Consider the following 13,819-nt stretch of genomic DNA (forward strand, 5'->3'; position numbering starts at 1 on the left):
TTTTTCAAAGCTGAGAAAATTAAACTCAGTGTAGACAGCAAATTGTAGGACACAATCGTTTGTTTTATTTAAATATGCCTAATCAAAGGTGCGCCTTCGTAACCTCTGACCTCTCTACTCGTATAAATGATTCTATGCTAAATCACGAGGTTGCTTGAAGAATCATGCTTGTTATGCAACAGCGCTGCACGCTGGAATTTTCATAAGATTACAATTTTGCTTTTGCTTTGTGTCTCATTTTATCATCAGTAAAGGAATGAACAAGAATATAAGATAAATAAAAAAAGACCTTGCGTTTGAATTTTACCTCCTTATACTGCATATATGTTATTATATGGTACATAAGGAAACTGTCAGTACATTTCACATGTCTGCCAATTAAGGGTGTTCAATTTATTCTAATCTAAATAAAAATTTAAAGACATTGAAATGTATTAGTTTCGTTTCAACATTCTGTTGTTGTTCCCAGGTCTTGATCAGAGGGGAGGAGTGGCACTACATTGCCACGCAAGGCCCACTGGCCAACACCTGCGGTGACTTTTGGCAGATGATCTGGGAGCAGGGCGTCAACGTCATCGCTATGGTTACAGCAGAGGAGGTAAAAACCCATTAAACATTGAGTTTTTTTTTTTTTTTCTTTTTTCATTTTTCTAAAATCTTCAATATATTTTATTGGTATTTTTTGTGATAGATTGACATAAAAAATTGAACAACTGTAAAATAGAAGAAGGAGGTGATGAAGATGTTTAGTTTTACTAATTTAAATCTTAAAAATATATATATATATATATATATATATATTTTGTTGCAAATTAGCTCAAGTTGGCCAGTCAGTCATATTGGATGGAAAATACCAATTTTCAAGTCTCGACACAGATTCCCAACTGAATTTAAGGACAAGTCTAAATAAACTATTTAAGTTGTGTTTAGTCTTTATCCTGCTATAGGATGGAGTTGCTGCCCAGTAAAATCCTTTGCAGTTTTTAGCAGGTTTTTCTCGCTTTTCATTTCGTTTCATCCATTTTCATTTTGTTTTCGAAGGCATCATGATCCCTTCAAAAACATTGTTTTGAAGTGCACAACTAACAGCTGTCTTGTTGACAGATTGTCCCACATGTCTCTGCCAACCCTCCAGATTCACGTCTTTTGACTGCTGTTGTGGTCAATTTATTTATTTTAATCTAGTCTAAAATCATGTCCACTTCAAGCTTCACTTATTATTTGCCATTGACAAGAATATTATTATATTATCAATGTATTAGTTTTGTGTTTTTATTTATTCAGCATTATGTTTGTTGACTTGTGCAAGAAAAGGCTACAAATGACTGTAGTAAATAATTAATACACTATTTTTATCAATCTTTCTCCCAGGAGGGCGGCAGGTCCAAGAGTCACCGTTACTGGCCCAAACTGGGCTCCAAACACAACTCTGCCACCTACGGCAAGTTCAAGGTGACCACCAAGTTTCGCACAGAGTACAACTCCTACGCCACCACGGGTCTGAAGGTCAAACACCTGCTGTCCGGCCAGGAGAGGACGGTTTGGCACCTGCAGTACACCGACTGGCCTGAGCAGGGCTGTCCTGAATATGTTCCTGGTTTTCTCTGTGAGAGCACTTGTCTTATTGTCAATAGTTACACTAATCGATGTCTGAAGACACCACCTACCAGAACGCCCATCTTTTTCTTTCTTTTTTTCCCAGCCTACTTGGAGCAGATTCAATCTGTGAGGAGGCACACCAACACCATGCTGGATACCTCAAAGAGCCTTAATCCTCCAGTGGTGGTGCATTGCAGTGCCGGCGTGGGTCGTACCGGTGTGGTGATCCTGGCTGAGCTTATGATCAGCTGCCTGGAGCACAATGAGGTGTGTAGATGATGGCTGTAACTAAGCTGCGGTCAGGTGGAAATAAACCTGTGGTATGAGTCACCAAGGAAAACATTTAAAAATACGAGGGGCGTCAGAAAAATTAATGTGTCTTTTATGTATCTCTTTTTTATGACTAACATCCACCTCCATCGTCTTTGTTTCCTTTTAGCCAGTGGAAGTTCCCACCATGTTGTCAGAGCTGAGACATCAGAGGATGCTGATGGTGCAGACCATCTCCCAGTACAAGTTTGTCTACCAGGTGCTCATCCAGTTCCTCAAGAACTCGCGCCTGATCTGAGCTGGACTTCTCAGTGTTCAACTAGACGATAAGATCGGTACTTCCCAGTTAGATCTAGAAAGCTGATGAGTAGAAGATATTGAGCTTTCTACTAAGCAGTTTGTGTACATTTTACTGGAGTTTACAACAAACTCCTCTCAAAAAGTGTAAAAGAAAAGACCCCAAAATTAACCACTTTTCCATGTTGTATTCAGATTTAGCTCTTTGTTTTTCTCATTGCATATTAATTCTGTTGTTTTTCCTATTGACCATACATGTAAGTGCGTTGTCTCCATGTAGGTCAGGTGAACAGGCAGCTTGTTGCTGTGAGCGTGAATGTGGGAGGTTTCCTGCCTGCTACATGTTTTTACAACAATCTTAAAGCCAGTGTTAGGACCTGCAATATGCTGCATGAACAGCAGGTTGCAGCAGTATTACTGCTCTAAACTACACCTTTACTCTGGTTTGCCAAAATGAGTGTAAGTGTTCATTTGTTTTCAACACAATAATGATTAATGCAGCAATTTTTTACTTCAATATTGTAACAAGTGTTTTTATTTATTTCTATGAAAACTGTGGTCACCTTCACTTTTACCATTGGTGGACATGCTGTTCTTCTGAACTTGTCTTAACCTTTTCTTTGTTCTGCTTTTGGTGAAATTTTCATGCGATTTCTTCAATTTTCATGTGAAGATTCGCCAACTAAGACGTTTTGTGCGAGCTTAAGCAAACACAAGAACATTTCAGAAATAATATATTGTGTTATGTTACACATTTCAAACCTTTATAGTGCTTAAATTGAAGATAATTAATGGTTATACAACTGTGCCTTACTGAAATGGAATTTGTTGATTTCTTAAAAAAAGAAAATAAAATTTGATATTTAATTTGTTGCTTCAAAATTTATATCATGTTGCTTTTCTACTCTGAACAAAATGAAAGGCCAAGAGTAGAAAAATTGATACTTATGAAACCCTAAACCCATATGTTTCTGCTTTTCTGAGTTGTACCTAAGCTAACTATTATGCTGTACAAAACAGTCATGTCCAAATGTTTTATATAGTTTGCTTTTATCGACTTGGTAACTTTAAAATACCGAAACATAAACTATGCATGCATTTTTACATTTTAATGTATATATTTTAGTATGTAATCTCAGATATGTATAAGCTTTATAAAATTTTGACATTCAAGGGTTTTTTTTTTTGTTGCACTTCTTTTCTATTCAACAGTATTTTTGTCACTTCATTCCAGTTTGTTTTATATTTAATTTTTGCCCCACGTTTCGTTCTTTTGTTTTGGCAAGAAAACCTTCAAAATATGCTTCAAATTATATGTACATATGTTTCTGAATATGCATTTTCAGTGCATTAAGTTTTGTTTTCTCTCCCCAGACATGTATTGAGCTGTTGTACTTGCTTATTATGCAATAAAAGCATTATTTTCTTTAATTTCTGAGGCCCTGAATTGAACCTGCTTTCTTTGTCACATTATTTGAGTTTTATTTCTGATGAATAAAATCTGAAATATTAATCAGAAATAGTTTTTCTGATTAATATTTGATAGGGGGGGAAAAAAGAAAAGAAATGGTGAGACATTCATTCTTGGACTTGTAAACATGTACAAAGTATAAATTTGTAATTCCAGACAAAACACGATTGGTTGGTGTTTCCTTGCTTTGCACAGCAACTGCTCCATTTGTGTTTCTTTTTAAAATTACATATAAATAACTTAAAATGTATTCAATTTAACCATTACGTAAAAAGTAATAAAGAAATATCAAGAAATTTAAAATAAAGTTCAAAGGAAGAGAGAAAGTGACATTTAAATAATGTGTATTTTGCCAGGAGGTGTTCATATGTTTACTTTTACACATACTTTCACAATCTGTTCCATAATAAATTGACTTTGATTTGAAAATGTTCGGTATTTTTCAGGTCTTCAAAGGTGTATGCACCCTTCTAATATTTAGCGATTTTTTTCCAGGAGAGCATCAGTGAGGAGAGGCACTGATGTCTGAAAGTCCTGTATTGATTCATTGTCTAATTTATTGTAAAGGTGCTTGGCAGAGATCAGGAGTTTATGCTGACTACACAAAACTCACTTTTCAGTATGCACGCCCAAGTGCTTGTAGCCTTGGGAACGATTGAAACACCTCCATCGATTTAAAGTCTGAGTGAATACATGTGGAAATAGTGTCTTTGCCACTACTAATATTGATGTTAACTTCTTTTCTTTTTTTTACAGTAAAGAAATAATCACAAAAAAGTCACACCAGTAAGAGTCACTTTAGTGAAATAAATGTAGTAAAAAACAATTTCACTCCATAACATGGTATGCAACTTCACATAGCTGCATGAGACCAAATGTTCATATAGTGTTTTGGAAAAATCCTTCCTCCTTCATGAGCAAAGTAAGAAAGAAATCTCACAGTCCTGTGAAGCTCGGATCAGATCAGTCCCAATGTTGTCTTCACTTTTGTCCAATCTCTTTACGTAAGTCTTTGAGGAAAGGGTGATTTTTTCCATGAGCCACCTCCATTATAGCCATTGCCTATCCAATAAACAAAATATCTGTTTAAAGTAATTCACGTAGTTTCCACAGATGTATATTTGTGACAGCTAAAGTCAGCAAATTTCCAGCTGCATTTTCTTTGTGTCGGTGTTAATTTAGACAACAAAACATCCTTATCGCATTTCTTGTCAACAAAACCTTTTTCCCTCAAATCAAAACATTCAGGTTAAACAACACAAACACTGACATACGCTGACTGTAACCGATAAAATGAGACAAAAATACTGATGGTAAATATATCAATCAAATCTGGGACCAAATCTAAATGCCCCGACAAACTTCACACTGCTTTGTGCAAACATCGCACTTACCGGTACTATTTAACTCATTGTCTTATGAGAAGAAAACAACACAAAATGCCACTTTGTGCAGAGTTTAAATAAATCCATCTTACCTTCTTGAGAGCACTGATGCCCTCTGAGTTCCTGTCCATATTTATATAGATTCTGCCCATCTTCAGGTACATCGAGGACACATTCAGCGAGTAGGGGGGATAAAGTTTGCTGCATCAAAGAAATCATGTACACCAAATTTACTGAAATGATCAAATAAGCTAAGGGAAATCATCTTTTAGCATATTCATTAATTTAAATGATAGAAAAAAATACTCTTGTGGCCAGGTCTAAAAGAACTGGAATAAATTCTGAAGAAATATTTAAACTTGAAGCAAAAGTCTGTAATCCTTTAATTTAGATTATGAATGTTCTTAAAAAAACAACAACAAACAAACAAAAAGAAGGTCTTATACTTTAAGAGAAGTATATATTTTATGTACATTTTCTGATATACAGAAAGTATTTATTTCCTACAAGAGTAAAAAAAAAACAACTACCAAATAAGCAAAAGCACAAAACCCCTCCTCAACTCATCTTAAAATCCTACTTGTAGTCTAAAACAAAAATGTAAATGTTTAGATTATTACAATAATTTGAATTTGAGTGTAGCTAATAAAAACCAGAACACTTGAAAACTATGTTTTGTCAGATTAAAAGTAAATTCAGACTACAAAGCTTCATATATTTATTTAGTAATCCAACATAAAAGTACCTATAAGTGTGAATTCATTGGTTAAGGAAACATGCATTTCAAAGATTTTAGCCTCTAAATTTGCAAAAATGAAAGAGACTAAATTGAATTCAACAAAGAATTGCTTTGAGGTTGAACATAAACCTGGCAATGCTTTAAATTTTCAATTGTAACATTTAAAAAAAAAAACTATGCATAATTTTCCTTCCTCTTCACATTTTGAGATCAATTTGTTTTGGTTGCAGTGCAACAAAAAGCTCGAAAAGCATGGATACTTTTTCAAGACAGTCCAAAAAAAAGTACCCCTGCAGGTAAATGGTTTAATTGAATGATTGTAATGTTAATTTAATCATTCACATTTTTAAACAAGAAAACAAAATAGTTCAAACAAAACTGTACCAATCAGCACAGCGTATTATCACCTCTACACTGTGTGTATTTTGGCACCTGTAAGGTTTGAGGATCTTCTCGCCGAATCTGATTGCTCCATCTGCGTCCTGCATGTAAATACAAACCCCCATGGCCTGGTACATCATGTGGAGCATGTAGACGTTGGAGTCATCAAAGACCGCTCCCATTTTCTCCAGGCTCTGCTCACACATGTCCAACAACTCACTAGGAGGTGCTACTGAGTCAAGGATGCATACATGCAAGAGTTTTTGAAAGGTTTTGTTTAGCCATTTTAAAGGAAGACGTCCATTACTCATTTGTGAATATTATCAAGGATAACATTAGCTATTAATTCAGGTGGTAAGCTTTTAAGATGCATGGCAATGGAAATTGATATATTTATTATTTAAAAGATAATAATGCTTCTTTGCTGAAAAGATATTTTTGACATGTTTTAGGGCCCTGAATTCCCTGACAGTGTTCCTGGCGTAGCGGATCATGTTGTTGACCACATGTGGCTCAAATGGTTCTCTCTGCTTGCAAATTTTCAACTTTGCCTTATCCTGTGGATGAAACATGTCAGAAAAACATCATATAATTAACAAGGCACAAACGACATCCATCTATGGTGCTCTTCACATTGTTAGTTAATACTTGGTAAATATATTATGAGTATTTTAACAAATCATTACCAGAGGTACCAATAAACGTGGAGGGGGCTGAAATTTTACTTTGCATTTACTTTTCCTAGTGTCTTACTTTGGACTTGGTTTTGCATTCCAAGCAGTCACAGGTGAAGTAATAGCATTCCCTCAGCCTGTTGTTTCGATCATCTGTTGGATAAAGGAGGTCTATGTAGCTGATGAGAACCTAGTGGAGATTTAACACACACATTTACCACAGAGCATGTTCTCTGTCCTTGAAATTATACTCATTATTTGCTGCCCTCTTTGCACCTACAAATATAACATTATGAACTGAAACATACAAGACTTTCATCCTGCTGCCTTGAAAAACTTGTGAGTGAATTTCTACATACCTGGCTGGATATTGTCTGGAACATAAGTTTTTTTTTTTTTTTTTAAAGATATGACTAAAATTCTGCTCCACCACTTCTTAGACATATTGTACATCTAAATGCTAAATCATTAACCACATTAAGGTTAATGATTTAATTATTTGTCAATTATTGTAAGAAAGTAGCAGAAAGAAACTTTTAAAGTCATTGTCATCATTGGATTTTCCTGGAAACGTTCCAGTTGATCAGCTCAAACTCTTTCACTCAACTTAAGTCTATAACATGGTTCATACTACAAGCCATTAAAAAAACAAGCATTCCCCACACACTTGATGCAAAACTAGAACTGGATGTGACCTCCTTTAGTGGCATTCACGCCTTTTCCTCACTTCATCTCCAGGTTTCATGTCCTGCACCGCCCGGACTTCCGCCGACGTGCCGTTATATGTTACTATGACGCTGGGAAGACAGCTGTGGTTTATAAGTGCCACACTGTGGGAGGAAAAACAGGTTGTTAATAACAGCTTTAATTTGAATAAAACATATTTATTTAACATTGATCACTGTAATAACATGATTAATTGATAAGATCTATTGTTTTAACTCTGTAGAGAGGTTCTTGACTGGGAAGAAGCACACAAATGCCTCCAAACTACATTCATAAGTCACTCAGAGACAAAAAAAAAAGTCTGTGAGTTCTAATGCATAATGTAACAGATGGAAAAGAATCCCTGTGTTGTATATATGGATGAGAAGAAAAGAGTGAGCATGGGTCCAAAGGGCTTTTGGAGAATTAATAGTTAATTTCAATAGTCATTGTGACTTCTAATTGCACTTATTGCTGCAGTGACGTGTAGTGATGTTCATCCCTTTATGACGCTGATAAGCTTGTGAGACATGCATGGTGTTTTCTCCTCCTCAAGGAGGCTGAACAACTGTAGCTCTAAGAGTACATTACAGTCATGTTTTGGTTGATGCTAAAATTAGATTTTTACAGATTTCAAGGCAGTAATGTTGATGTTTTTCTGAAGATACTGGAGTGGAAAAAATGTTGTTGTTTTTCTGAAGATACTGGAGTGGTTTTCCACCATGTAACAAGCACAAGACCAACAAACCTAATTCAGCAATAGTCTCTCCAGTTTTGCCATTGTATTTTTTCACAGGTATACTATGTTACAACTGCATTTCATGCTCATTAGCATGCATATGAGGCATTCTTCTTACTCTGGATAGACTGCAGTACCAATGTCATCATCAGTTCATCATCTTCTATTGTAAAACCATTACAGGCGACCTGTTAAATACAGACGGTTGGAATAAATGAAAAATTAGAAAAACGCAATCTGCTCGCCTAAACCAGTAAAACATAAGAAATAAGTCTTTGTGGTACCTGGGAGTAGAGCGTAAGCAGGTCTTTGTGGTCAGGCAACTCCAAATGTTTAGGGTAAAACCGATGGAGGGCAGCAATGTCAGTGTCGGTTGTCTCTCTTTTTTCATTATCTTCATCCTCTAAATCTGTTGCAGTAAGGTCAATATTTCAATGTTTTCATTTTGTCACCGTTTAACTATACACGTACTCATACTGTGTATTATAAAGTCTTGGTACCCCTTGAACTTTGCCACATTGCGGCATATTTGTAAAGTAAATTTTTGTCCTTCTTTTCAAAATATTTCAACCTCTGCCATGTTAGATAATAGAAGTAAAAGTCTAGCTGCAATAAAAAGCCTTTAACCTCTTTATAAGTATGTCATAAAAGTTTTTACTCACGCGACTGCAGCTCTTCAATGAGCAACATCTTCTCTGAAACACTTCGCTCTTGCATCATTTTCTGATTTGGAATAAGCACATTTGACACAATGTTACTGAAAAAAAAGTACTTGGTTGAAACAATTCAAAAATACTTATTTATTTTCATGTTGAGTCCAACCTTCTTAGCAAGAATTCGGGCAACCAGGCGGGTCATGTCTGACGGGCACCAGTTCTCTCCAAATGCATTCATAGCTGAACACTCCAGCTTGTGCATGGCCCAGTCTCCTTTCTTCACATAAAAGCACATAAAATACCATGTACTTTATGTATAATCAGTCAACAATGAAAACGTTTCAGCAGGTTTAACTATTTTAGAGTTTGCATCAGACTTTGGCATCATTGATGAAACTCTCTCTTTTGATTCTTGTGTTAACCAACATTTAAACAAATTCAAACCGAAGCCCAATTTCTTTGTAGAAACTGATTTTGTTGCTGCCAGTTTGATACCAGTCCTTGATTGTGCAGACATCATTTACAGGAATGCTTCTGCCAGCTGTCCCGCACAGAGACACAGTCTTTCAAAGTGCTTCAATATTAATTACAGGAAGGAATCCTCTTACCCATCATAGCATTTTGCAATCTTTGGGCAATTGGACATCACAGTCCAAATAGAAACATTTCTTTGGAGTAACTTAATGTATAAATCAATACTTAGACTGTTTCTGTTATTCTTTTTATATCTTGTTAATGGTGCAATCTGCACTCTCAGGATTTACAACCCTCTATTTTCCATCTGTCCCATCAGATCTGGGTAAAATGGTCACTGAATATCCTGACCCCTCAGCAGCAACACCTAAAACTCTGTCGCTTATTCACTCTCTTTAAATTTCTTCTGAAGGCTGTTTCAGTGACAGCTGCTGGAGGTTTGATTATGTCAGCAACTACACATACAATAGAGGAAATCATGATCTGACATAAATTTGTTCTAGAAGTATTACTGATTAAACTTTAGCTTTATTAAGATGAAGCCATGTAATTTTTAAAGTTTAATCAGTAATACTTTTAGAACAAATTTATGTCAGATCATGATTTCTTGGTTAATGACAAGTTGTCATAACAAAGACATTTTGAATCATGTCAATTTGGTATTAAAAATGACATGATTTAGATTTATGACAACAGTCATAAATATTCATGAAGACTTACTCATGTTCATGACAGGTGTCAAATAAAGTATTACCAAGGTTTTCAAAATCACAACTGAGAAATAAAAGTAACCTATTTCTCCTTATTGAAGTTGTCATCAGGTTTTACGGGAGGTCTTAAATAAATTTTAGTAAGCATGTTTAAATCTATTTTCCCTGAGTTTACACACAACACACACAGCATCATCTGTAACCTCTGTGATGTCTTTGCATGTGTAGCCTGGATATGTTGCTTCAACCATCTGGTGATAATTTCTTGTCACCAAGAATACATTTAAATCATATTTAAAATGAAAGTTGTTGACATGTTCAATATGTATTTTACCCACTGTGTCCTAATGTTGCCTACCTGGCACTTTGCATTGCAGTAAAAAGCTTTCTTGCACTTTCCGCATCGTGCCAAGGCTTCTTTTCTATAACAGAAAGGTTTATTAGAGTGTGGAAGGTGTCCAGTAGAGACAATTAAACACTATCAAACTTCCAAAGAAATAGATTGGTTGATCTATTATTAAATTGCACATTATATGTCATTTGTTGACAGTTTTTTGGCTGTTAATCACTTAAAACTAATCAATGAACCCGTATTTAAGTATTTATTTGATTGCATCTGATTTTTACACTATATCAGGCTGCAATGAGTGTTTTGTATCACACTATTTTAAAAGTCCTGCCTCATGGACAAGAGCAAGCTGTTGCTGGTGGCCTGCAAAAGAGTTTTCAAGCATTCTGTTGTATTAATAGATCTGGCCTCAAGTCGGACCAGTTGTCTCCGTGACATAGAAACAGCAAAGCATTCCAAATCGCTGAGACATTTTTAGTGAATTAACTAGTCTGTGGACATGCAATACATAATGTAGTATCATGAATTACCAGGTTAGAAAACATTTGATAATGCTTAGCAAACTGACTGCTGTGGACTTTTAATGAAACAACAATAAATGCAGATCACATTCTCATAATCTGTTTCAGCAACGAAATTACCATCGAAGTAACGGATTTGACATTATTTAGAAGGTAATTAGGAAGATAAGAAGGCTATATATTCATGCCACAGAAAGAAGAAGCACAAGCAGAACTAAAATAGATTTTATGCTGTGACTGTTTTGTGGCTCTGGTAGATCTAGAGTTACTGAGATAAGATTCCGGTTTGAAGAGACATTTCCAGTTGTATTAATTAATTAATTAATTAATTAATTCAATCATTCATAGTAGTAAATAAACACATTGGGCTTTTTTACCTTGTGAAGCAGAACTCACAGTAGTTGCCTCTCTCTTCGACCGACAGCACATAGGAGTATGGTGGGCTGGAAAACAGGAGCTCTCCGACCTTAAAGGCCTTGGTAACCCGGAGTCCTCGTCCCTTCCCAGGACTGTCGAACTTCTCGATTCCCTCAATGAGACCGGTCATTGCTCTGTAACTCTGGCAGCTTCAACTACTTTCAGTGTGAGCCTGGGCTTTGTCAAGAGGAGTGGGGTGTGGCAGACAAACTGCTGTTAAGTGCTGGTATGTCACCCTACGCTGCCAATTTTAGCCTTCGGTAGTGGCTCTGACTGTTCCCCCTAGTGTTGGATCCAAATTTGCACATTATTCAGGGAAGATAATTTGACAATTCTGAGTTACTTTATCATGCATTTGGCTAAATCCAAGCCAAATCAAAGCATGATTTGGCTTGGATTACCACATCAATTTGGTAATTGATTTGGATTACCAAATCAATAATCTCATTAAAATACATAAATCTCAATAAGAAAGAGAGGAACATAAAAAAGAGAGAAAAGACAGAAAAATAACAGAAAGAAGGAGAAAGGAATGACAAAAGACACTTTATGCTACACTTGTAATCTCCTTTTATTTCTTAGCTTATGAGGTTCTCATTCTCTGTCCTTTCTGCATTTTACTTGCAAAAGTCTTGCAAAATGTAGTCAATGAGTTTAAACTTGTGGTGAGATTCTGTCTTCATGGTTGAGTCTAGACTATGTTCTAGCTTATCTGAGGGCCAAACTGGGTTTGCAACTTATCAGCATATGCTGGCTTTTTCATGGGTAGAAATGTCAGGGGAGGTGCTTGGTCCTTAATAAGCAATTTGTCAGGCTAATTTACTGTAGACATCAAGGACATAACACAGTCTATGACCCTTTAAATAAGAGGAGCAGTGCACCACCAGGAAGTGGGCGTTCTGCCCTATGAATGTAATCAGTGGCATGGGAACCAAGTGAGTCCAGTTAACAGAATCAGGGCCAGTTGCAAGGACTAAAATGATGAGCAATTGCCAGAATGAAAGTACAAGATTTATATGAAGTGGAAAAAAAAATGTGTGAAAGTCTACAACACAAATCACAAAATAAACTGAACTAAATATGAAACAACATAAGTCACAACACAACCAAATAATCACAACACAAAATTAGGCATGCAAGGTGTGCTAAACTAAAATCTCCTTAATTAATTAGCAAATAAGTTAAATCAAGGTATCAAAAATTAGGTTTCTTCACTCATGCAGGTGAATGTTTGTGTTTTTTTTTCTTCCATAAGTCAAACACCCAGAAACGATTGGATAGAGTGGGTAGTGAAAACAATGGGCAATTTACTGTGGCAGAAAAACAAAAACAAAATTCAAAGAATAATAATAATATAATGAACTACAACAATTAAACAGTTCCTCAAACGTTTTTCTGTGACAACATAAGTACAATAATGACCTATAATTTAAAAAAATAAAATAAATAAAAATAAAATGATTTTACAGAAATAAGCCGATACCTAGAGGAATTTTTAAAAAAAAATCTTCGCTCACAGTACTGATTTTCAACCTAAATGAATGAGTTAAGAAGATGATCACTATCAAGGACCACACCACAAACATATTCTAGTGATGAAGGGATGAGGGATGAAGGGATGAGGGATGAAAGGATGAAGGGATGAAGGGAAGGAAAGCTTGGGGGTGGCCCTGCTCCTGAATTTAAGTTTACACATTAACCATTAATTACAAAAGAAAACGTCGCACTATTTAACTATGTAGCACCATCTGGTGGTCAATGTCTATACTGCAATACCAATTTAATCATCATATAATTACATACCTTAAATGTTAATTATATCTAGGTTAATATGTCAACATCACAGTTTTTGATGATATATGCATAATAATGAGATTTTTATAAATCACAGTCAGTAAGAAAGGTCAGCAAAGTACAGAGAGCCTTGTGGTTCCATCCAGGTGTCCACTTTTGTCGCATTGTGCCATCATGTGGCTGTTTTTTGTAAGTGCACATAACATTTAATTTAGATCAAGGGATCACGAAGTCTAAAAGAAAATAGATCTCAGTTTTGCTAAGTGAGTTCTGATGCACCCCCTCCAATCCTCCAACAAATGTAGACAGGGAGGGCTGAGGTCAGGGACTGGATCTTGAGTGAATTGAAATATTTTGTAATCAACCAAAGCAGACACATTACAGTGCATGCCTGTGCACTCTCTCAAACTCACACACACAAACACATAGTGAAGATTTGTCCCTCATCTGTATCTGAAGGCTTTATCCAACCTTGCCCCAGATTTCTGCGATTTATTATAATTCCATTTTTTTGGTCTTTCAATCTAAAGATTTGTTCCTCCCTGTTTTTAATAACATGCAAGCAAGGGAGACATGTCCCAGGGAGATTATACTGTCGTCTCTGGCGTCTCGTCTTGATTACATCAGAGGAACCGGAT

General features: G+C 35.8%; 2 protein-coding genes across 2 annotated transcripts in view; one reads left to right on the plus strand and one right to left on the minus strand.

Moving 5' to 3' along the window:
- Window positions 1-3,597, plus strand: part of LOC129351181 (tyrosine-protein phosphatase non-receptor type 14-like) — a 36,263-nt gene extending 32,666 nt beyond the window's left edge. Inside the window, exons 17-20 of the mRNA XM_055020030.1 lie at window positions 470-598; window positions 1,372-1,606; window positions 1,703-1,866; window positions 2,039-3,597. Of these exons, the coding sequence (XP_054876005.1) occupies window positions 470-598; window positions 1,372-1,606; window positions 1,703-1,866; window positions 2,039-2,167 (657 nt within the window). The 3' untranslated portion in view covers window positions 2,168-3,597. The remainder of the gene's footprint in view (window positions 1-469; window positions 599-1,371; window positions 1,607-1,702; window positions 1,867-2,038) is intronic.
- An 821-nt stretch (window positions 3,598-4,418) lies between these two features.
- LOC129351251 (N-lysine methyltransferase SMYD2-like) lies at window positions 4,419-11,615 on the minus strand. The gene is given in 13 exon segments (XM_055020149.1): window positions 4,419-4,699; window positions 5,115-5,223; window positions 6,194-6,368; window positions 6,579-6,699; window positions 6,896-7,006; window positions 7,544-7,646; window positions 8,379-8,407; window positions 8,410-8,448; window positions 8,545-8,669; window positions 8,923-8,983; window positions 9,083-9,193; window positions 10,459-10,522; window positions 11,348-11,615. Coding segments are annotated over 13 exon segments (1,299 nt in total). The 5' UTR covers window positions 11,518-11,615; the 3' UTR covers window positions 4,419-4,618.
- Window positions 11,616-13,819: the final 2,204 nt, after the last annotated feature.

This window comes from Poeciliopsis prolifica, unplaced genomic scaffold, assembly GCF_027474105.1.
Source record: "Poeciliopsis prolifica strain line A6 unplaced genomic scaffold, Auburn_PproV2 SCAFFOLD065, whole genome shotgun sequence".
Classification (NCBI taxonomy): domain Eukaryota; kingdom Metazoa; phylum Chordata; class Actinopteri; order Cyprinodontiformes; family Poeciliidae; genus Poeciliopsis; species Poeciliopsis prolifica.